Here is a 25,816-nt window from a genome sequence, read left to right as displayed (position 1 = left end):
TTGCCGTGTCAGATATGCACAATTGTGTCTTTAAAAATCAGGAGGCTAATTCTCTTTGATAGCTTCTGAATAAATGTGCTATCTCACAAGCTTTAGCATTAAGATATAAATTGACACGAATATAAAGCAGGCTTTTAAAATCTATCATAGTTGGCTAGCATCTGTTTTGTCATATACTAAATAAACGCAGGTATATAAAAGATTCATCTTGTGGTGCCGATGCTCATGATGGAGGGGTTTATGGACACAGTGAAAATCTTGATTTGCAGTCACATAAAGACATTGGTTTTCCACTGTTTCTTGTCAAGCTCCTGCAGAGGCTCCACAGGAACCAGATTGCCCAGGGCACACGGTTCAGCTGCACCAACAGCCAGTGCAGAGAAGTTACCAGGTAACACAGATGCATGTTGTCACAGTAAAGAAGCACAAAAGGGCTCTGCTTTTTTTCTTTTTTCTGAGAAAGACTCTAAAACAAAAAGACCAACTTAGCACAAGACATTGAGTCAGATTATGGCAAGAGGAAAAATGATGTATATATTGAAGTAACACGCTGGCTCACTTCATAATTATGGGGGGAGGCGTACGTACATATCAAAATGTTTTGTTCTGTTTTGTTTTTATCTATACTGTCAAACCAGTGGGTAGCACCAAATAGTGTTATTCCAACTACAGTTTTTGTTATTTCTTCCTTCTTCCTTAAAATGATCACATTTTTTTTCTTTTGGTTTACTTAACATAATTTTATTTCCAGAGGAATTTATGGACTAAGTATAAAAGAGGCTATCATTCAGTCAGCCAATACTTAGCGAGCGTTTACTCTGTTCATGCTAAAGGCTCTATTTCAGATGTAAGGCCTTCTTGAGCCTGTATTCTAAGGGGGAGGCAGAACTAATGTGCAATAAGTGCAACTATAATGTGTCTGATAAATGCAGTGTAATGCAAAGCTGAGGTGGAGTTGAGGCACGTGGTGATGAGGTGCTGTTTTAAATAGTCAAAGTGGTTAATATTTGGGCAGTGAATTGATGGATATAAGGAACCGTTACATCTGCCTGGGGAAAAAAAATGATGGAGTTGTGGTGGTAAGAGAGATGCTAGGCAGTGACAGGTTCTCTATTTCAGAGGTAGAAATGACAGAATTTCCTTCCAGATAGGATGATGTGGGGCATGAGTAGAAAATGATCAGGATGATTCCAAAGGCTTTGGTTTGAACAACTAAAGGATGGAGCTGTCATTTACTGGCACTAAAAAGACTGCAGAGCCGGGTTGGGAGAGGGTAGAATTAGGGCTTTTGTTTTACAGCTGTGAAGTTTGGAACATTTATTAGACATGTGAATGTAGAACTCAAGTAGGCAGTTGTGTATTCAAGTCTGGAGCTCAGAGGCAGGATCTGTGATGAAACACACATTTCAAAATGTTGGTTCTTAGATGGTGGTCCTGGCTGAGATGGAAAGAGGTCAGGAGAGGCAGTGACTGCTGCCCACCTTTGCTTTAGGCATTTTAAATGCAGTGGCTCCCTGGCTTTGGTATTTTTAAAAAATCTGCCTGGATGATTCTTACGTATAATGTAGATTAAATACATCTGACTTAGTGAGTGACTATGGCAAGAGATGAGCAAAAGACTTCAGAGAGAGTCCAGGGCGTTCTAGAGATCAAAGAGAGGAGGGAAAAACAATCAAGAGGAGTTACTATGAGACGGAAGGGAAGTAAGGAGAGAGGATCTGAAAGCCATGCTCATCTCATTTTCCTTTTAATTTTTTGGTATCAGCAATTGATCCCAAAGGTGCTTAACCACTGACACACATCTTTCACTTTGTGGGGTTACCAGGGATTGAACTCAGAGATACTCAACCACTGAGCCTAATCTCTAGTCCTAGTTTGCATTTTATTTAGAGACAGGGTCTCACTGAGTTTCTTAGCACTTCACTGTTGCTGAGGTTGGCTTTGAACTTGCGATCCTCCTGCCTCAGCCTCCAGAGCTCCTGGGATGACAGGCAAGAGCCACCTTGCCCAATGTAAACCCTTTTTATTTTTCATTTTGAGATATAATGTTTTGCTAAGTTGCTTAGAGCCTCAATAAGTTGATGAAGCTGGCTTTGAACTCATGATTCTCCTGCCTCAGCCTTCAGAGCTGCTGAGATTACAGGTATGCACCACCATGCTTGGTTCTAAGTTCATTTTATTAAGGTGTGGTTAACTATATCAAGGGCCATAGACAAGTCAAGTCAATGAAGACTTAGAATTAGCCACTGGATTTAGCCATATGAGAATTTTAATGGCTTTTACCAAAAAAAAAAAAAAACTGTATTGTAGTTCATTAAGAAGATGGTTTAATTAGAGTGGATTCAAGAAGGCCTTGGAGGAGAAAGATTGGAACTAGTTTTTGTAAATCGACACTTTGAATTAATTTCTGTATTAGGGAGAGCAGAGAATGGAGAGCACAGAAAAGAACTGTGAGATGCCAATCTTTCAGTATCTTTCTGGCTTGTGAGCAGTTTGTTCTGACTCATGCGTTCCACCAATACCATCTGGCATGCTCACCAAAAGCTTAAAGTTATGGGGCCACCAGATCTTATATTGGAACTCCTAGAAATATGAGCTAAATAATTTTTTCTCTTTATAATCCTTTATCTTTATAAATTAATTCCGTGGGTATTTTGTAGTAGTAATATGGAACTAATACATATGCATAAGGAAAATGAATGAATAAATGAACAGGGAAATGTAGAATTTGTGGGCAGGTTAAAATTTTTAGCATGAGGCCAACATCTTGGTGTGTATTTTCTAGCTACATTGAGCTGTTTGCCTGATGTTGCAGACCTGCAGAGTCAGGTAAAACCAGGGGGAAGTTTCTGCCAGGTAAACAGAATGGAGGAGGAGTGAGCCATTGAGTTAAACTATGTGCTGTGGGGTGTTCATAAAGAACCTGACCACATATGCTAGGTTGGGGAAAGTAAGGATGTGAGAGGAGTGAGCACAGGAAAAAGATGTTGGGATGAATGGATTGGAGGTCTGCCTATGGTCAAAATATTGCTGAAGACCAGGTTCCAGAAGTTCACTGTGGCATGAAATGACTATCAGTTTTCATGAAAGGTAAGCATATTTATTACCAAAGCTGATTTCTCTTTGAATCTACTTAATTAAGTTTTCACCCATTAAAATTAGTTAAGTTATGCAAAAAGGACCATAGCTTTGAACATTAGTATGCATTCTTTCACTTACAATTATGAAATGAATATATTAGCGTATAATCTAAAAACAATTAGTGATTGCTAGAATACATCTCAGTCATCCGTCTCTTATAAAGTAATAAATTGCCAAAGACAGAATGAAACTCATCCTGAGCACTTTTAAAATATTTATGCTTCTTTGCAACCCCAGTGGTTTAGGGAAATGATGACAAACAACATAATGTATGTCTCTGCCTATTTTGTAAATCACTTTAATTTTGTTGAATTGCTAGAGAGGGATGCGCTGTGGTTAAGAAACTTTTCAAAAATCTAATTGATAAAATTGCATTATATAAGACTAATGTTAGAGCTACAAAATGTTTGGCTTTGATAAAATTTTGTCTTACACTTCAGAATTGTATGTGAATGGGCAGTCAGCCACCCACAACTTGACCTAAAGACCTTTCATTCCAGCTTGGGTGTTTTGCTCCATGCCTGGCTTCCCTGGTTTTCTTGTTATAATTTTTGGCATTGTTAAATGAAATTTGTGGGAGGTTGTTGATTTGGAATAGGAACCTGTGCTGAGCCCAACAGACCAAACCAAGGTAAAGTTTAATCACAGTCATTGAGCTTGGCTGGTTATAGGAGGCCCTGTAGCCAATTAAGTAAGCTATAACCAGTTGATTGGCTGATTGACTAAACTGTAGCCAATTAAATTGTTTTCCATGCTTTGCTTCATTTTTCTACAAATTCTGTCTGATAGCATCCTTGGCTGGACATCTCAGAACTTGCTCTTGTTCTAGAAGGAATTTGTTTCACAAACTCTGTTTTGTTTGTTCTTTGCTCAGATAAACTCCACTAAATTTAATTGGTCTAAGGAGTTTTTATTTTAGCAGCATCAAAGTTAAGAGTGCAGTTTTAAATAAATTTAAAAACAAGGAAAACACATTTTAAAAGCCCCATGAGTTTTAAGTTTCCTGAGTTCCTAGTCAGAATGAGATGACTCCATGTTTGCATCTGTTTGTCAGCTTGAGAAGCGTGTGTGGCCCCCGTCTTCTTCCCTGCTCAATCTACTAGTATATGTCAACGAATAGTGAGTTAAAAGCACTCACCATTCTCAAGGTCCTCAAGCCAAGACCCAGCAACCCTAATTGTCTTTCCTTCAAGTGAGATTGGTCTGGAGCCTAAAAGAGCCTCCTTAGTGGCTCTGGGTTCAATTATTCATCTAGTTCTGGATCGACTTCACCTGAACTTTTACCTTGATACTATGTTTATCTAACAGCCTTTGACAATAGTAGTATAAATCTGGTATAGCAGATAATGCCATTGCTTTCCTATTAGCACTGTGGTAAAACAAACTCACAGACCTTCCTTTATTTTCTCATGTGACATGTTCCTGAAAATGTGAAAAATCAAGTGCGGGAAAAACACAAACTAGACTTCTATGTTACAAGGAATTTGTATTTCTATACAGCTGACAATTAAATCCTTAATGACATTTCCTCTATAATCCAGTGGTATAGTTTTAATATTCAGGATGCATTCTTCAGTTCTGTTCTTTCATAGTTACACATGTTAGTTCTAATGGGTGTTCAGTTGAGACTAAAGATTTGCTTTGGGTGGAGAGGCGGGTTGTATGTTTTGCAGTGCAAAGGATCAAGCCCTGGGTCTCATGCATGCTAGGTAAACACTCTACCATTGAGTTGTATCCCCAGCCCAAGACTTTCTGTTTTCTTAATCTATGCTACTCATCAGTAAGCATCAAAGCTTTCATTTTTGTTTCCCCTTTATTTTTGAAAACCATTTATTTATTTATTTTTCTGAAGTACTGGGGATTTAACCTAGGGGCACTCTACTTACAACTGGATCCCCAGCCCTTTTTATTTTATTTTTTTTTATTTTGAGACAGGGTCTTACTAAATTACCCAGGATGGCAATTTAGCTCTCCTCCTGCCTTAGCCTCCCAAGTTGCTGGGATTACAGGTGTGGATCACTGTGTCTGGCTATTTCCCTTTTAGTTCTATAAAATAATCCATACAGAATGCAATACCATGCTCAGATGCTTACATATGCCATGCTGGACAGGTGAAGATAGCGAGGCCCCAAAACTGAGACATTGTAGTGCAGACATTGTCTATGCCTGATGGTGCCCTGAATATCAGTGTTGTGGCTTAGATGATCGGTGTTAGGTTTTGTTTTCATGTAACTATTGATCTATCATCCCAAGGAGGGATTACTTAAATATTTCTTATAAAGATCCTCTTAATAAGAGAAGGGGAACCAGGCTTGGTAGCGCATGCTTATAATCCCAGCAGCTCAGGAGCCTGAAGCAGGAGGATCAAAGCCAGCCTCAGCAAAAAGCAAGTCGCTAAGCAACTCAGTGAGACCCTGTCTCTAAATAAAAATACAAAATAGGGTTGAGGATTTGCTTCAATGGTCCAGTGCCCCTGAGTTCAATCCCCAGTACCAAAAAAAAAAAAAATAGAGGGGATTGAAGTGGCTGATGGGAGATGGTGGAAGAGTGTAGAAAGTTTTCAAAATTCACCTATGAGTTTATTGAATAATAGTTAGGAAGCATAGCTCAGTATTCCCTCATGTTTGAATTATGTTTAGTTGGTTTGGTGTAGCACTGGCAACAGTTCATTACCATTTCATTGATATGTTTATCAATTGATTGGCAGTTGGGGAACCAGTTGTCTCAATAAGTAAAAACAAAACCTGCTCTTAAGTCTATGTTTCCAACCAAGGAGGTAGATGGCCTGTCCTCTGGAGTTATCCTGGCAAAATGGCTCATGCTAAGTATTAAAATACTTTACTTTGGGTTTAAGCATGTTTATAAATCTTGCTCTTTATAAGTCATCATCAAGTTTGGAAAATATTTATGTGACTCCTCATAAAAATATGTTAAAGGAAGAAAAATGTGGCTAATTCCAAGATTAACTAATTAATTGGTTAAAAACTTCATGAAATTTTGGTCAGAGATGAGGAGACAGCAACAGTTAGTTGTGTTGGAAAAGTTTACATTTTTAGGATAAATTTTACTAGAAGGATAAGCCACATCCCTCTTTTACCTAGAGCTTTGCTCTATAGTAATGGCTATTTCAGCTCATGTTCGTACTTTTTAAAGAAATAAATCAGAGGCTCAAAGACAGGTGTAGATATATTCTTTGAATTAAGATCATTTCAAGAGCTAACCACATATTACAATCATGCACCACATGATAATATTTCAGTCAGTGATGGAACTCATATGATGGTGGTCCATAGGATTCTGATGGAGCTGAAAAATTCCTCTCACCCATGGACGTCATAGTCCTAACCCAGGGCACAATGCATTACCCATGTGTTTATGGTGATGCTGTTGTAAACAAACCTATGCTGCTAGTTGTATAAAAGTATGGCAATACAATTGTGTACAGTATATAACACTGTACTTTCTGTGATTATTTTAGTGTGTACGCCTTTTACTTATAAAAAGTTTACTATAAAGCAACATGCCATGTTATACCATCAGCAGTCTTAACATCCTATGTTTACTCTGTCTTTTGATTGCATCAAGGGGCCATTTTAGAGTGATTGACCTGGACCATCTTTGTATAAGTTCACTCCATGATCTTTGCCCAAAGACAAAAATCTCCTAAGGATGGACTGGCCTAAAGTTTAAGAATTGAGTTCTAGATTCAGTGAATTTCCCAACTCACTCTTGATCTTAGACACATGAGACTGACTGGATCATATTTCAGATTTCTGGCTTTCAGAATTTAAACTGTGTAGGATAAAGTGTGGGAAGCAAGTAAGCTACTTTTGCCCCTTGCTTTAAAAATATTAAATTAAAAAATGCAAACCTTGTTGGTTGCTATGTTCAAAAGAAAAACTTTTGTAGACTTTTTAAAAAATATCGATATTATTTTTGAGAGTAGTTTTAAGCTCATGGCAAAATTGAGGCACAGGCACAGAGATTTCCCATGTAGACCTTTTGCCCATATATATGTGCACAGCCTCCTGAGTTATTAACAATTTCCACCTCTTGATACCTTTGTTAAAATCAATGAACCTACATTTCCACATCGTTATCATCCATAGTTTTTATTAGGTATTATGTATTCTGAGTTTTGATAAATGTATAATGATGTGTATCTACCACTGCAGTTTTACATAGAGGAGTTTCAATGCCCTAAAAATCCTTTGTGTGCCACCTAGCAACCACTGATATCTTTTTTTTTTTTTTTGTTACTGTCTCCGTAGTTTTGGGCTCCTGTCACTTAGTAATACGCATTTAACTTTCTCCCATGTCTTTTTGCAGCTTGCTAGCTCATTTCTTTTTAGTGTTCAATAGTATTTCATTGTCTGGATATATCACAGTTTCTCCATTCACCTACTGAGAGACATCTTGGTTGCTTCCAAGTTTGGGTTATTATAAATAGAGTTGCTGTAAACATCCATGTCCAGGTTTTTGTGTAGCCATAAGTTTTCAGTTCCTTTGGGTAAACACTGAGGAGTGTGATTGCTGGATCATATGGTAAGAGTATATTTAGTCTTTTAAGAAACAGCCAAACTGTCTTCCAAAGTGGCTATACCATTTTGCATTCCCACCAGTAACGAAAGAAAGTTCTTATTTCTCTATATCCTCGCTAACATTTAGTATTATCAGTGTTCTGAGTTTGGGCTCTTCTAATAGATACCCAGTGGTATCTCTTGTTCTAATTTGAATTTCCCTAATTATGTGTTGGTATGCTTTCTTATCCATTCTGGCTTACTCTGACTCCTGAGAGTGTGTTCTGTGAATGTCCAGAGACATCTGACCATGGAAACCTGCCAGTGGCAGGCAAGAGAAGTGTACTGTCAGTCTTGTGACTGAGACTTGTCCCTTCCCAGACAAGTAAGTCACAGCCTTAGTTCATGTCCTCTTTATCTTTTAAACGAATTTAGCCTTTAATACACTGTCAGTTCAGCAGTCTCAAGAGTGAAATTATTTTCAGAGGTAGGGAAGCCTTATTCTCACCAGTAGCCACACCATTATCCAGGGAGAAATTAAGTCCAGCCACTCTAATATGTAACCCCGTACTTCTCCAGTCACCTCTCTAATTATCCCATCCTGGGCACTGACACATAGAATTAGAGGACTTGTTCTTGCAGATCTGCCCTTCACTACCAGCTCAGGTTTGTTCTCAGCCACAATCGGAGTGTTAGCCTCTGATCCTGGGGACTAGCCCTGCTTGTTGGTTCCCCAGGTGGCTAACAAGCCTAGGTCTCTGCCAATAGTCATGACCTTCTGCCCTGGCTACCCAACTCACTGCCTTGCTCCTGCCACCTCTCCTCTCCCATCTGTGTGGTTTCACCACACTATTCTCTCCTAGTGGCTTCAATTACTGGTTTTGGAGGGAAGCATTTCTGCTTTCTTCAGCCAAAGAAACTAAGCATTCTTTTAAGTTTTATAGTTCACAGTGCATTGAAAAAACATTTTTTATATATAAAAAATGTCTATTTTTAAGGTGTACAAGGTGATGTATATATATATATATATATATATATATATATATATATATAGAAATGATTACCATGGAAAAGCTAATTACTAGATCCATCTCTTCACAGTTTGAGATGTGGGTCTACATGCTACTCTCTGTAAATTTCAAATATACTATATTGTTACTATAGGTAGGGGTTTGCTCATTAAATATCTACAATTTATTTATCTACATAACTGAAACTTTGTACCCTTTAACCTACATATCCATACTGGAGCAATATTATAATTTGGAACTGGAATGTCCCCAAAAGCTTATGCGGTGAAAACTAGGTCCCCGGTGCAGTAGGGATTTGGGGGAAGCAATTAGATCATGGCCCTCTGACCTCAAAAGTGGATCAGTCCACTGATAACTGAACGCGCTACTGGGAAGTGGTGAAAACTGTAGGCAACAGGGCATGATTGAAGTAGGTCACTGGGAAGTACACTTGGGGACCGTATCTTGTCCTTGACCTCTTCCTTCCCCTCCCTTTCTCCCTTCCCCATCTCATTCTCTGCTTCTCAGTACCATGAGCCAAGGCAGCCCTTCCACCATGATGCTCTGCCTCACCCAGACCCAAAGCAATGGAGCCCGCCAACCATGGACTGAAATCTCTGAAACCATAAACCAAAATAAATATTTCCTCCTCTAAGTTGTACTTTTGAAGCATTCTTGTCACAGTGATGAAAATCTGACTGATACAAGCACCTAAACTGAAATCTCTAGATGGGGATATAGATGGAGAGTAGATTTGAAGGTGAAGGACCTCTACCAGGGAGAGTCTTAGAAGGAAACAAAATAGAGAGCAAATGCTCTTCTCTGTGGTTGATGACAAAGTTGACTTCTGTAAGTTCAAGGAGGGAGTACCATTCATCTTTGTATCTTTAGCACGTAGCACTCAGGAGGTTCTTGATAAATATCTCAGAAAAGCCATATCGTTGAGCCAGGGATACATGACAGTCAACTAGTTATTGAGAATAATTAATGATGGGGGCACTGAAACAAGGATGGAAATAAGACTTTTCACCCCTGGTTTTATTCCTAGCAATCTCCACACCTGTTTGAAGCTTTGTGCTTCTGAAACCCATTAACCTTACTTCTACATTGAGCTGTCTTTCAAATCATTGACATAGAAACAATTGTTGTGCCCATGTTTGGTGGCATTATTTGTGGAACCAAAGGTACCAGATGAAACATTTATTTCTCCAAATCATCTCACCAATGGGAAGTGTTGTTTGCTTTTGAAGCACAGTTACATATATCTCCAATCTGCCCCGAGTGTGACAGTGTGGGTAAAGCCTTCTGTGCTGAGGTTAGTGATGGTATCTGCAGATGTTAGTAGAGAAATCATCATCCTGATGTAAGCCTAAAAAAAAAAAAAAAAAAAAAATTTTTTATTTGTTCTTTTTAGTTTGTTGACCTATTCTTTACAAAGAATAATAATAAAAAACCTGACACCATAGAGTCTTTCCCACTTTGATTTTAGCAACCCCATATCCCTCTTGTTGTTCACTTTGTAGATGATAAAATTGTTGTCTTCACATTTGGATCAGAAACAAATTTTCCTTCTAAACACACTTTCCTTGGAAAGTCTGCTGTCTTATATTCATTCAAGAGGATTGTCACTCGTGCGCCTATGGGCCTGATCCTACCAATTGCTTTTCGGTGAAAGCCCTTTGTGAAAGACACAAGCTCTGAGTGAAGCGTGCCTAGGGAGAGTGATTGCGGAAGTAGCCACAGCAGCCAGGGGCCAGGAAGGTCTTTCAGATCTGGGGGTCAGACTGAGCAACCTGCTGACTTTGTTAAAACCATCTCATTTTTAACATGCTCACTAGGGTGCAGCAGAGGAAGAAGTTGTGTGTGTTCTCAGAGTCTGACACTGAACTACAAAAGCAAAAGTAAGTTAAATGAACACCAGCTGACGGGAGAAACACACCAAGTTCAGGGTCACGTTTTCACTCTGCCTGGATTCATTCTCTACACACACATGTCGGGGTGGTGATATGTTAATTATATGTTTTAGTAGTTCTCTGCTCTAAAAATGGATGACAAAATTAGCAATTATCAAGGTACTAGAAGCTAGGGAAGTTTTTATTTATTTTTCACTTTTAAAGGAATGTACAGCTAAAACGTTAGTCACTTTTGAATTTTGGAGTCAAATTCTTCAACTAGTACCAATAGAGAATACTTTTTCATATACCTTATTCTGTGAGCCCATCATTAATGTAAGAGTTTTGAGACTATTCTTAAGTGTATCTTTATTAAAATCTTTCTCAGTATACAATCATCCCTTGGTATCTGCAGGGGATTGGTTCCAGGACTCCCCTCTGTTACCCAAACCCAAGGATGCTCAAGTGCCTCATATAAAGTGACATAGTATTCACATTTCACCTGTACTCATCCTCTCATGCACTTCACTGGACTCCAGTTAATTTATAAGACAGTTTAAATGGTATTTGAATTATTAGTATAATGTATTATTTAGGAAGTAAAGACAAGGAAAAAAAGTTTGTTCATGTTAAGTACAGACACAGTATTTTTTAAAAATATTTTTTGACATTACTGACTACATACCCAGCTCTCTTTTAATTTTTTTAATTTTAAGACTGTGTCTCACTAAATTGCTGAGGCTGGCCTCAAACTTGTGATCCTCCTACCTTAGCTTCCTGAGTCACTGAGATTACAGGTATGCACCCATGCTGTGCCCAGCTTTTTTTTTTTTTTTTTTTTTTTTAACATTTTGACCCAGAGTTGGTGGAATCCACAGAATAGGAATCTGGGAATGTGTTTATATGTAGGGCCAAAGGGGAAACAAGTTAAGAGCAGGAATCCTAGATTTTAGACTTGATAATGTCCCTGTCCATTGGGAACCTCATATAACCACACTGAACCACAGTTTTGTCCATTGTAAGAAATAAAAGGATCATAGTACTTATCATCAATCATATGCATAAAGTATGTCAGTGTTTCTTTAAAAAATTATTATATAAGTGTTTTATGTTTAAGATAAAGACATAAATGCAAAGAATAGATTATATAAAAGTTGAAGGGAGAAGGGTGTTTGAACAATCTCTAAATCACATTGCTTTGAAATTTTTCCATTACTGATGTTCTTATAACAAAGAGTTGTTAAAAAAAAATAGAAGAGGCAGAAGCACAGCTATAGGCGACCATTAGGATAAGTTAGAATCTGTCTAAAGAATGTAAGTTTCACATCTCTGTCCTGAGGGGTCAATATCTGCAGTTGCAGAAGAAAAATAAAATTCTATCTGAATACAGTCCAGAAATTTCCTTATACTGGCTATGATAAGGCTTTTGTAAAAGTACTCATATATAGTTCTTTCTTCTATTCCACATTTTCTTGGTTTCTTTTAAATGAAAATTTACCTTGTGGGGCTTTTGCAAAGATCCATATTTAATTGCTTTATGAAAGAAACTGAAGTTTAAAGACAAGTAACAAATTTTACTTATGATTTGAATTTTGTTTTATTTAGGAAATCCCTGAAACAAATATGATTCAGTTATTCAGTTATTGGCCAAAATTAATTATATATCTCTTCTGAAATAGTTTTCTTTGTGTGATTTTTGTGTCATTAATTCTCAACTTTTTGGTATACTTCTTAAGATTTTTCTTGTAGGCAAGATTTTTCTCTACAGAGAACAACACATAAACTTTGTACATTTTTTGGGGGGGAGAATTTTACATTTGCAAAACAGTACAATCAAGTTTGAAATTGTTTCTGAGTTGCTTTCCAAACATCTTTACCTGTCTCACATGGGATGTCCAAAGCATGTGCAGACAGCTTCTTCCTAAACTCTGACTCACTTTACCAGGCTGACACCTGACTGACATTAAATGTTTGGGTTAGATTTAAGAATCTGAACATAACACAAATTTGACCCCATTCAGTAACTAACAAAAAGGATACAAAGACTGAAATTAGGGTGGATGAAATCTTGGATGGCTTTTTTCTTTTCCCCCTTGTATCCATACCATTCTGTTTTGTTTTGTTTTATTTTTTGCTTATTCCAGGGGGAAATGAGATGTACTACTCTTGAACAGTTATGCCTATAATCATAACAGTAATCATTGTGCCTGTAATCATCTCAACTCATCTGGGTTTGAAACTTCAGGACAATATTTAGTGTATTTTGTGTTGGTTCATATTTAATAACTTGCAAGTCTTTTTCTTAGAATTTGAGTATAGTGACCTCAGAGAATTGAATGAGATTGAGAGGACTGCCTTGTATTTTGTGTAATAAATAGTTTTAAGTTACTTTTGTATAGATTGGTTTTTGCACATTTTGTGCAAAAGTGGTTCTAAATTGTAGATCAGTCTGTGCTTGGAAAATTTTAATAATCTTTACTAATGTATAATTTACACTGACTAAATGCACACACCTAACAAAAAGGAGTTTTGCCAAATGTGTAACCAACAACCCAATCAAGTTATAAAACATTTCTTTTATCTAGGAAGTCCTCCCTTGCAACCTCTCTCCACCTTTACCTCTGATCTGATTTCTAGCTCTGTTGGTTAGTTCTCTCTGTTTTAGAGTATCATATTAATTGGAATCACATAGAACATATTCAGTGTGTCAGACTCCTTTTTCTCAATGTTGTGCTTTTGAGATGCATCCATTTGTGACATCAGTACTTTGTTCCTCTTTGTCACTGAGTAGTATTCCATTTTGTGCATGTACCACAGTTCACCTTTTGTGGATATTTGGGTGGTAGACAGTTGGGGGATATTACAATTAAAGCTGCTTTACATTTTCAACCCAAGTTTTGGTGTTGGTACGTGTTTTCATTTTTCTTGGGGGAATATTTTTGGCTGATAGACATAAGTACATGCATAACTTTATAAGAAATTGCCACATTATTTTCTATTGTGATGGGACCATTTAACACTCCTACCTGTAATGTGTGAGAATTTCAGTTGCTCTGCATCCTGTGGACAGTTCACTTGGTTACATTTTGTTGTTGTTGTTGTTGTTGTTGTTGTTGTTGTTTTAGACATTCTAATGCAGGTGTATAGGTATCTCATTGTGCTTTTAATTTAATTGCCTACTGACTAATAATGCTGAGCACCTTTCATGCATTATAATTGATTTACATACTTCTTTATGCTTCGTCTGTTCTTTTCTCAATATTCAAGTTTTCTTCATATTATAGATTAGTAAGATTTCTTTATGTATTCAAGATAAAAATCTTGTCAGATATGTGTCTTGCAAATACTTTCTCACTGTGAGAAAAATTTATCATTTTAAATTATGAATTCAAAAGAAAAATGGTTTGCATTTTTATTTTCTTAAAAGTATCATTTAAGAAGCAAAAGCTTTTCATTTTAACAAAGTCCATTTTAGTCAAACTTTTTCCTTATGACTAATATTTTTGTTTTGTTTTCTTCCAAGAATCATTTGTTCCCTGAGGCCCAAAGGGGTTTTTCAAAAACACAATTGATTTCTGTGTTCTAACTTTTTATGATTCCACATTGCTTTATTCAGTTCTTCTCATTATCTTTTTGTACCTTTCTTAGAATGTTATTCATAGATAATCTTCATCTCTGTAAATAGGAAAAAATGTCATGTCTTTAGCCAGTTTTAATATCAAGTTAATGCTAGTCTCAGAAAATGAGTTTAGAAGCATTTTCTAGTTTCCAAAAGTTTGTATAAGATTGACATTTTTTTTTCCTTGAATGTTTAATGGAATTCAGCGAAGTCATGTAGGTATAAAGTTTTCTTTATGAAAACATTTTTGATTGTAGAATCAAATTCTTTAGTAAATATAGATCCATCAGCTTTTTTATTTCCTCTTGAAGTAATATTTTTGCATATTGTATCTTTCAGAGAATGTATCCATCTCTTCTGCATTATTAAATGAATTAGAATAAATTCTTCCATTATTCTGTCCTTAAAATCTGTAGGCTCTTTAGTGAGTTCCTTTTCATTCCTGATATCAGAAAATTATATTTCCTCTTTATATTTCCATAATTTGACTCACTAGGAGTTTATCATTTTTAACAATATTTTCAAAGAAGTAACTTTTGGTTTGTTAATCTTCTCTTTTTCATTGATTTCTGCTATTTGTTATTACTTTATATTCACTTTGGGACTATTTTGTTATTTTCTAAATTCTTATGATAGATATATAGAAAAGCTTTTAAACCTATTTTGAACTTAGATTTAAATTTTATAATCACTGCTTTGTCTTTTGCATATGATGCCTTTTTATAGATTATTTAAAAGTGCTAATTCATTTTGTCAAAAATTCACTGGAAAAGAAATTAAGATGAAAAGTGAGACTATTTCAGTGATCAGTTTGCAGACCAGTAAGACTACAGTTTTTGGAACAAAATGAAAGTACACTCTGAAGAAACAGAGGGCCTGGTTTATATAAAGTTCCAGTCAGGTTTCCACTCTTGTCTGCTATGCAAATGAAGGATGTAAACATACTCAGACCCAATTGGCTGATTATAGATCACAGCTCATTGGTCAGGTCTGGGTAGCAAAAGGAGACTTTTGGGAGACGGTTTATCATGGCAGCCATAGCAAGAAGATGCTAGGGTGAGGATCCAAGGAGTTTGTGGTTAATCCAGGAACACCACTGAATATATATGTGACACCCCTTCCTACCTTTACCTGCCACATCATCAAATGGCTTCCTTTTAGAATTTAGGTCAAATTAGCCACTTTAGAGATTCAACTTTTCTTAAAGCTCACAATTATTCAAACATTTGGGAATTTTTAGGTATTTTGGTATTACCAATTTATAATTTTACTCTATTAGGTCAGAGGTTATACTCTATCAGTGCCCAGACTTCTGAAATTGTTTGAACTTATTGGAGATTTCAGCATATGGCCTATCTTTAGTTCATGTGCCATTGAAACAAATATGTATTGCATGATTGTTGGGTAAAATTATTTGTAAATGTGAATTAGGTGAAGTTAGCAGATAGTGGTTTTTTAATGATTATATGCTCTAATTATGTAAGTTTTGGAGGATAGGTTTTGTGAAAATCAAAGCTTTAATAGTAGCTATAATTAACAATTTTTTTCATTATAAGCAATAACAAGGAACGTTTTAAGAAAAAATGAAAGTTCTGGCCTGGGGTTGTGGCTCAGCAGTGGATTCCTCACCTAGCACATGCAAGAACCTGAGTTTGATCCTCAGTACCACATAAAAATAAATAAAAATAAAGGTATTGTGTCCAACTACAACTAAAAAATAAATATTTTTTAAATGAAAGCTCTGTCCTAAGAAATAAAATAAATTAAATATAATATCATGTGTTTTTTTAAAATTTAATTCATTATATATGACAACAGGGTGCTTTACAATTCATATTACACATATAGAGCACAATTTTTTGTATCTCTGGTTGTATAAAAGTAATCATATCCTTCATGTCTTCATACATGTACTTAGGATAATGATGACCATTGCATTCCACTGTCTTTCCTACACTATACCCTCTGTCTTTCTTTCCCTCCCCTTTTCCCCTTTGCCCTATCTAGAATTCATTTAATCTTCCCATCTCCCCACCCCTTGCAGCACATTATGGATCAGCATCCTTAAATCAGAAAAACCATTTGGAATTTGGATTTTGGGATTGGCTAATTTTACTTACCATTATATTCTCCAGCTCCATCCATTTACTTGCAAATGCCATGATTTTATTCTCTTTTAATGCTGAATAATATTACATTGTGTATATATACCACATTTTGTTTATGCATTCATCTACTGAAGGGCATGGAGGTTAGTTCCACAGTTTAGCTATTGTGAATTGTGCTGCTATAAACATTGATGTGACTGTGTCCCTGTAGTATGCTATTTAAAGTCCTTTGGGTATAGACCGAGGAGTGGGATTTCTGGGTCAAATGGTGATTCCATTCCCAGTTTTCCAAGAATTCTCCATACTGATTTTCATATTGGCTGCACCAATTTGCAATCCCACCAGCAGTGTATGAGTGTGCCTTTTTCCGCACATCCTCACCAATACTTACTGTCATTTGTATTCTTAATAGCTGCCATTCTGACTGGAGTAAGATGAAATCTTAGAGTAGTTTTGATTTGCATTTTTCTAATTGCTAGAGATGATGAACATTTTTTCATATATTTGTTGATTGATTGTATAACCTCTTCTGAGAAGTGTCTGTTCAGTTCCTTAGACCATTTATTGATTGGGCTATTTAGGGGTTTTTTTGGTGTTAAGGTGTTTGAGTTCTTTATATAGTCTAGAGATTAGTGCTCTATTTGACATGTGTGTGGTAAAAATTTGCTCCCATTCTATAGGCTCTCTATTCACCTTGCTGATTGTTTCTTTTGCTGACAAGAAGCTTTTTAGTTTTAATCCATCATATTTATTGATTCTTGATGCTAATTCTTGTACTATAGGAGTCTTTAATAAGTTGGGCCTAATCCAACATGATGGAGATTAGGATCTACTTTTTCTTCTAATAGATGCAGTATCTCTGGTTTAATTTTTTGGTCTTTGATCCACTTTGAGTTGAGTTTTGTGCATGGTGAGATATAAGGGTTTAATTTCATTTTGTTGCATATGGATTTCCAGTTTTCCCAGTGCCATTTGTTGAAGAGGCTATCTTTTCTCCAATGTATGTTTTTGGTGCCTTTGTCAAATATAAGATAGCTGTAATTATGTGGGTTAGTCTCTGTGTCCTCTTAGCAGATACTGTTTTTCACATCTTCTGTATGCTTAATCTATTAACTACTGACAAACAATAATTTTTAAAAATCTCCAATGAGTTGATTTCTTTAGTTCTGTCAGTTTTAGCTTCATGTATTTTGAATTTCTGTCATTAATGAGCATGTATTTAGAATTGCTATGTCTTTCTAACAGATTGTATTTTTACAATTATACAATTTTCTTCTTTAAGTAATCCTTCTTTGCTTTGCAGATCATTTTATTAAGACATTCTCATCAACTTTCTGTTCACATGAGGGAATATTACCAATCATTTTTGTTTCAGTACATTTATACTAAATATTCTCGCTTCTAATTTGAAATGCACATAAAATAAGTGGACATTACTTTTAAATACAATCTGATAAGCTTTCCCTTTAGTTGCATTATTTGATCCATTTATATTTAATGTACCTGTTGGTATTTTTATGTTTAAGATAAATATTGCTCTGTGCATATGTGTTTTCTGTTTGTCCTTTCCATTTTCCCTTCCTCTGTCATTCCTTTAGTGTCGTCCTTTAGGTTAGCTAAAAAACTTTTAAATTTTATTAAATTTTATCATTTTTTATTAAATTTTATTTCTTCTCTTGATTTTTTGACTATTTCTGCTTTATTGTTTTTAGTATTTGCTTTAGGATACATAACATTTAACTCTAACTTATTAATGTTTCTTAACTTCATTTTGTACCATTTCTCATTTTCTCCCACTTCTCTTTTCCAATTGTTTTCCAAGTCACACGTTTAATTGTCTGACATCTGTACAACTCCTTCCATGTAACTATCTCTCTCAGTAGTTTGCGCTATTATTATCATTTCTTTTACTTCCATGTACGATATAACCTCACCTTACAATGATATTTTAAAATATTATTGTAAATATCATTTTCAATATCATTCTAAGTTGTCTTTGAAAGAAATTATACCAAGAAAAAAAAACTATTACATGTACCCAGATATTTTTTAATCTTTGTTATTTATTCATTCCTCTGAGATAGACAGACTCCCATCAATTTTCACCAGCTTTGAGTTTTATTTAGAATCATTTCCCTTTAGCCTGTAGTAAATCTTTGGTCTGCTGTCAGTGCATTCTCATAGCTTTCTTAAAATGTATATATTTCACTCTTGTTTTTAAAGCACATCTTTCCTGAATGTAGAACTCTGGGTTGACAGTCTTATTTTGTTTCAGAACTTTAATGACATTTTTCTGTTGTTCTCTGGCCTCCATTTTTTTCCTATGGGGAAGTCTACATAGACTTATACATCTTATACATTCTCTTATACATCTTTATCTCTAATTATACAACTTTATTCCCTTATACATATTTATCTCTAATTATATTCAAGATCCTTTTTTTCCTTTTAATTTTTAGTGACAATATGCCTAAGGGTAGTTTTCTTGTATTTTTCCTGGTTGGGGCATGCTGAGATTTTTGAATCTATTTATCAGTGTTTTAAAATCAAATTTGAGAAATTTCTGTCTCTATTTCTTCAAATATTTTTCTTATCCTTTCTTATACTCTTGTCCTTCTGTTATTCCAATCACTCATACTTTAGACTACTTTATATTGTTCCACAGGTCCCTGAAATTGTTCTTTTTTTTTCTTTTCCAATAATTTCTACTGGCCTCATTTTAAGTTCAATAACCTGTAATTTTCTTTTAATCTGTTTCCAATATACTGTGAATTTTTCACCTAGTAAATTTTTCATTTTGATCATCATATTGTTCCATTCAAGAATTTCTTTTTATATAAAATTTCTGTTTTTCTTCTGTTCAACTATAAGTGATAAGATAACTAAACTTGTATTAAGCTATGTTTTTGTTGTTGTTCTGGGGATTGAACCTTGGAACTCGTGCTTGGTAGGCAGGTGCTACATCTCCATTCCTGTCTGAGTTTGTATAGTTTTTAGTTTTAGGTGGATACAATATCTTTATTTTATTTTTATATGGTGCTAAGTATTGAACCTAGTGCCTCACACAAGTTCTCTACCACTTGAGCCACAACCCCAGCCCCTATCTGAGCTTTTTTACACTGTTAGATTGTGTTGTTTTGGAAGCCTAACGTGTTTCCTAGAGTCTTCTGATTGACAAATCCCCAAATTCTGTCTCCCCTGTAGATCTTGATGAGTTGTGGTTTTAGAATTTGTGAAGATGGACATAATGGAAGACTTACTTTAAGCTCTGGCCCTTCCTTCTAAGGTATCTCAGCATTGTCAATATTGTGTATTACCATGGCTTTTCCCACCTGGTTGAGCCGGCTCTGCTTGGTCTCTGTATCTCTGGCTCTTCTCCCGGCAGCAGCAGCAGCAGCAGTTCTCTGGTTAGGCTTGTGTATTGTTCTGCACTTGCACAGCTGAACCCTGAGCAAAAGACTTGTGGGAAGCACATGTTCAGATCTTGAATCTGCTTTTAACCACACTCTGGCAGCTCTGTCTCTGTCCCAGCCATTCAGTTTTCAGTGGCTTGAACCAACTCAGACTCTGCAATCTGCCTGTTCATATCAGCAAACTGCAGTGCCTGGACTCCAACCCCCTGTGCTGCAACCAGGAAACTGTCTCCAGGCAGAATTCCAAGATAATTATGGGCCTCACCTCAGGGGTTTCTCTTCTCTCAGGTATTACATTCTTATACTTCCTGTTGTCCATCTCCTGGAAATTATGTCCTCATAAACTTTGTCTAGTTGTTTATGGAAGAAAGCCTGATCCAGTTGACATCCCTAAATTCTCTTTAAATTCCTTTTATTCTTTTTTCTCCTTACTCCTCAGGTGTTAATTTTCTATCATTCATTGCCTTTTTAAATTATTTCTATTTTTAGAGCTATTTATTTTTTTACCTATTTTGTAAAGTATTTAGTTTATCCACCCTGCAAACGAAACTTCTAGACTAAAAGTGAATAGAAGTAACAGAAAGAAAATGGCATGTAACCCAAGACACCCAGGAAATACAAGCTATACAAACTGCTTTTTTTCTTCCTGCAGCCCATTTGCCCAAATCAGAGAAAACTGACAAATCAGAAGAAACCACTGGAGGGCCATTGCAGATTAAGTCAGGGAGACAAAGGAGTGAAATTTTCTTCTTCCATATCGACATCTACTTTACTGAGTGTGATCTTCATTTTGGCATCTGAGTTTCCGTACAGATCTACACAATATCCCAGTGAGGAGCTATTTATCTTTACACTTAATGTAAAAGTTAGTTCCCTTCTGAATTTGTATTTATTTGATTTAAAAATGAAAAAAAAACACAAAGGAACTGAAATGAAATATATGCTTCTATGTTTTATAAAGATAAATAATTTGTGGTATTTATAAAACATAAGCAACAACTAATATTTTTTCAGCTTATAAATATCTAAAAGCTATTGGTATGAAATGCTTCTAAATCTTTAAGTACATGTCAGTTTTCTCAAATTTACAGCTAACATTCACTTACGAAGATATTCATGACTTTAACTCTGGTTTCAAAAATAAAAATAATAAATACCATATATTCTATATTGTTATCGTTATCTTTTATCCCTTTGTTATTGAATGTTCATGTCAACAATCAAAATCTAAATGAGAGAAAAACCATAATTAAATGCTTTAATATCTATTTAATTTGAAAATTCTCTTAAAGATTCCTTGTCAGGTAATAATGTATAAATAGAACCTCTTTATGAGAACAAAGGTTGTGTTTAAGCAAACAGTGCCTTTTATGAGATTTTCCTTGCCATTAGTTTGGTCTTCTAACTAATGGAAATAAAATGATCATTGCAGTGAGCTGGGCGCCTGGGCTGAGTTTAGTCCCCAGGGGCATGGGTCAGGGCCTTGTTGAGCTTTGCGGTACGTCTGGTGGAACCAAGTGAGTCATCCTTCATAATATGTTCAGTATCTGCGAGCCTTGGGACCAGGAGTCTGCTGACAGACCTGTTACTTGTTCTCTCAAGTAACAGAAATCAGCCTTTGAATTAAGAGTTATTAATGACACGCATTAAGCATCAGCTGTCATTTTCTCCAGGGAAGGGAAATCTCATGGACGATTTGCAGAGTGTACCTCATTTGTTGTGTTAAATGTCTTTTAATAATGAATGATGGCTTACTTTTAAGTTTTATTCAAGATTCATGAATTTGAATTAAATTCTGTGTTATAAAGAAAAGATGTTTTGGTTAAGTGCTGTAATAGAACAGGAAAAAACCCCACAATTTAAAATATGTAATGACATCATTAAAAAAATCGTGATCTTGTGGAAATGATGTCCTTATTCCTCCTGGCTGAATTTCAGTGCAGAAAACATAGCGTGGCTTTGATGTCTCTTTGAAAAATAGAAGAATAATGGAAGGCAAATGGCTTCATATTTTCAGAATTTTTTTTAATCCATTTTTCTGTTTTGTTGTTTTTTTATTAATTCTGTAATCACCAGCCACACAATCCAATTTACAGTAGTTTAAACTTTAGATTTCATTTCAGTAAGTAAGAAGTATACTTCTGAATGAATCTGTCCCTTTTTAGTACTCACTCCATGTCCTTTAAGGAGTCCTTGCAGTGTGCCCCCCACCTCTCTCTCTCTCTTATTTTTTTGAATTTGTTTTCCCCACATTTTTTAATTGGTGCATTATAATTGTACATACTGATGGGGATTTGCTCTTACATATTTTTACAAGCACACAGTACCCAATATTACAGTATACTTTGGCCACTATAACTTACCAGCACTTTCCCCCTCTCTCCCTACCCCCCACCCTTTGATGCCTTCTCCTGTCCTAATCTCCCTTTGATTTTCATGAGATCTGTGCCCGTCTTTCTTTTCCTTTTTTCTCTGTAGCTTCTGCATATGAGAGAAAGTATATGACCCTTAACCTTTGAAGTTTGATTTATTTCACTTAACATAATGGTCTCTAGTTCCATCCATTTTCCTACTGATGACATAATAATAAATACTAGAGAAGATGTGGAGAAACACACTGTTGGTGGGATTGTAAATTTGTACAATCACTATGAAGATTAGTTTGGAGACTCCAGAAAAGACTAGTCATTTTTGTATGCCTAAGTAAAACTCCATTATGTATATATCCACATTTTCTTTATTCATTCATCCATGGATGAACACCTAGGTTGGTTCCATAGTTTGGCTATTGTGAATGGTGCAGTTATAAACAAGGATGTGCATGTATCCCTGTAGTATGATGACTAATTATCCAGAATAAATTCCAAAGAGTGGTATAACTAGGTCATATGGTGATTTCATGCATAGCCTTTTGAGGAACCTCCACACTGATCTCCATGGTGGTTGTACTAATTTACTATCCTGTAAACAGTGTAAAAGTATTCCTTTCTCTCCACATCCTCTCCAGAATTTATTTTTGTTTGTATTCTTAATGATGCTTACTGTGTGTTTCTATACTCATCCCTCTACCCTTACCTCACCCCATGAAGTCATTACCTGATTATCATGTCTTAGCTTCAAACTAGATCTTGTTGCTGATGTCCACAGTACTGTTTCAGTCCTTCCTAGGTCATAGGCCATTTCATTTTGACCTCTTATTTTCTTTGTCCTATCATCATTTGTTACACCAGTTTTCACTTTGCCCTCTTAGTATCTTTGATCTGTCATGCAGTTAGATAATGTATGATGAGGACTTAAAAAATAATTTTTACTACTAACTCATGTTTCACTGCTGCAACAGATTATTCAGCAGAAAAAAAATCTCTTTAGAAACCTTTATGATAGGCCAAACCTGAACGACACTGGCCATCTTTGCAAAACATCTACAAACTTAAGATATGTTCTATAATTAGTTGTATTTTAAATCCTTGAAGTTTTCTGAGACCTAGCTTCTTTTTAAGTTGCATTAAGTGAAAATACACTTTTTACAGTGAAGATGTGATTAAGGGTGAGTGGTGATTCATGATTCCAGAGGTTAGCTACTCTTAGTGAACAATTAGGAATTTTGCAACTGGCCTCTCCCCATTGGATGGAGACAGTTCTGGTAAACACACGGCTAGAAAGAGACGTTCCTACATTTGCTTAAAAACATTTTGGGGGAAGTAAATGGTGAATAACTGGAAGGTAAAGTATATGAAGATTCCCAGTCATTCATACCGTTCAAGTTTCTTATCAGGGTAGATACTACCTCATTGGTAGAAATAAAGTCCTGATGCCATGGGTTGGAAGTGACTTTGTGAACTCCTCAGATCAGGATGCAATTTTGGGGTTCTCATCAGCTTCCATCATTCTTATTTTATTTATAAATCAAATCCTTTCATTCCTTCATCTACAACCAAGGTTCAGGTTGCCTGGCATTTCTGGAGCTGTCTCCTCTTGATCTGATTTCTGTCTATGTCACCTTTGTGCTCTTGACTCCAGTCTGAAGTATCCCCAGGCTTTGTTGGCACTCAAATGCCTCAGGAGGACAGTGGACTTAGATCTCAACGGTGTAGTTTCTCTGATGGAGACTGGGACTGACTAAGGTTGGAAGCTGTAAATATCCATGGATGTGCCTGGCTGTGGAGTCTGGGTGCCTGGATAGATCACAGTCCTTTCTGTATGGAAGGTGTTTCTATCAGGCTCCTGGGATCTACATGAAACTGAAGGGAATAAAAGCCACCGGCAGCCAGAGCCTCACAGACTCTTCGGTCTTCATTGAACTCGGAATCATAAGTGGGTTACAATTTTTCAGTTTTTATTTGATGTGAGGCCAAATGACTGTTCCATGTGAAACCAAAACGTTGTTTTCCTTTTCTTAAATATAAAAATGTCTTTACATTTCTACAGTGTATTACTAAAAAAAAAAAAGAAAGAAAAGAAAAAGAAAAATCTTAATCTGACATGACATTACATTTTATTTAATAGTAAATGGTTTTTTAAATTGTTCCCCCCAAAAAAGTTCTCTCCTGAATCCTCAATTTCCCTTCTTTTACAAGTAGAGTTCTATTTTGGGTTAGGCTAATAGTGAGAGTTTAGGGAGAAACTGCCAGAACATCTGTGATATGGTGGCTGTTTTTTGTGTTGCCAGAGCTTAGCTGTTGCTAAGGAAGTCTAAGAAAACAGTGGCGGCTACTCATATTTTATTGAACACTCTGCACATGAATTCTGATTCTAGCTAGAAGATGGGGTGCTTTATTGCGAACAGAATGACTTTCCAACCTGGAACTTGGCCCCATGTACTCCATAATGCTGATATCAATTCTGACATTCAGATAATTTGGGGGGCATGAAAAAAAAGTTATCAGATAAGATATACATACTCTATATGTACAACCATCAAATTATATCTAACACCCAATTGGAGGGTTCTAACTATCATCATTGAAGATCCATGAGTGCTTGTTCCTATTTCATGGCATCAACTTACTTTTTAAAATAACTTTACCATAAACGTTTGAATCTGTAAGAATTATGACAAGTCTGCAGATGTCTGCAATTCATGAAGATTGAATTATGCCCTGTGTGATCCTCAATTACGTTTTCTCTTAATTTTTAAAATTTTAATTTGTAGCAAAATTGCACATAACATAAAATTTACCATCTTAGTCACTTTTGGTTGTGCCGTTCAGTACTGTTAAATATGTGCCCATTGTATACCATTCTCTGAAACTTTTCTATTGCCTATTGAACTCTATCTGTATCAAGCAACTCCTGTTCTCTTGTGTCCCCAGCCTCTGGCAACCCCCATTCTCCTTTCTGGCTCTGTGAATTTGAATAATTATGAAGTATTTCTCTTTTTGTCATAGCCTATTTTATTTAGTATGATGTTCTCATGGTTCATCCCTGTGGAAGCATGTCTCAGAATTCCCTTCGTTTTTTAAAGGCTGAATGCAATTTTCTTTTGACCCAGTCAGCGTTATGCTCATGTGTATGCTATATAAGCTATTGTTGGTTGATTTCCATTGTTATGTTACATCGTATATAAATGCACCATAACATATTTATCCATTCTGGTTTTTTTCCGGGGCTTTTTTTCCCAGGGTGTTTTGTTTTGTTGCTCCATAATCAATGCTTCTAGAATGGTCTTATTCATGTCATCTTATTTATACCTGTGCAAGAGTTTTTCTAAAGTATGAGCCTAGTAAATGAGGGCTAGAGAATGTAAGAATTATGACAAGTAATTGCTAACTTTGCTAGATAATGCCAAATTGATGCTCAAAATGTTTGTGCTGATTTACATTCCTGTTTGAGAGTCCTCATCTCACTTGGTTACCACTTGGTATCACTGGAATTTTCAATGTCTACCAATCTGTTGGGTACAAAATAGTATCTCATTGTCATTTGAATTTGCATTTCCCTAATTGCTAATGGAGTTGGAGCCTTTTCTTGTGTGTCCGACTTGAATCTTTGAATCTATTTTGGATTAAAGGGAAGAGAGATAAATCAAAGGAAAGAGACAGAAAGTACTTCCTATCAAACTCTTAAATCTGGAGCTATTACTCTGCAATTGACCATAACTCTGGCAGCTTTTC

General features: G+C 35.8%; 1 protein-coding gene across 1 annotated transcript in view; it reads left to right on the top strand.

Annotated features, from left to right (window-relative positions):
- LOC144367356 (uncharacterized) overlaps positions 1-25,816 on the top strand; it is a 141,596-nt gene that overhangs the window by 7,102 nt on the left and 108,678 nt on the right. Inside the window, exon 3 of the mRNA XM_078023318.1 lies at positions 309-391. Within this exon, the coding sequence (XP_077879444.1) occupies positions 309-391 (83 nt within the window). The remainder of the gene's footprint in view (positions 1-308; positions 392-25,816) is intronic.

The sequence above is a fragment of the Ictidomys tridecemlineatus genome, chromosome 10 (assembly GCF_052094955.1).
Source record: "Ictidomys tridecemlineatus isolate mIctTri1 chromosome 10, mIctTri1.hap1, whole genome shotgun sequence".
NCBI lineage: Eukaryota > Metazoa > Chordata > Mammalia > Rodentia > Sciuridae > Ictidomys > Ictidomys tridecemlineatus.
This window is presented reverse-complemented; position numbering and strand designations above follow the sequence as displayed.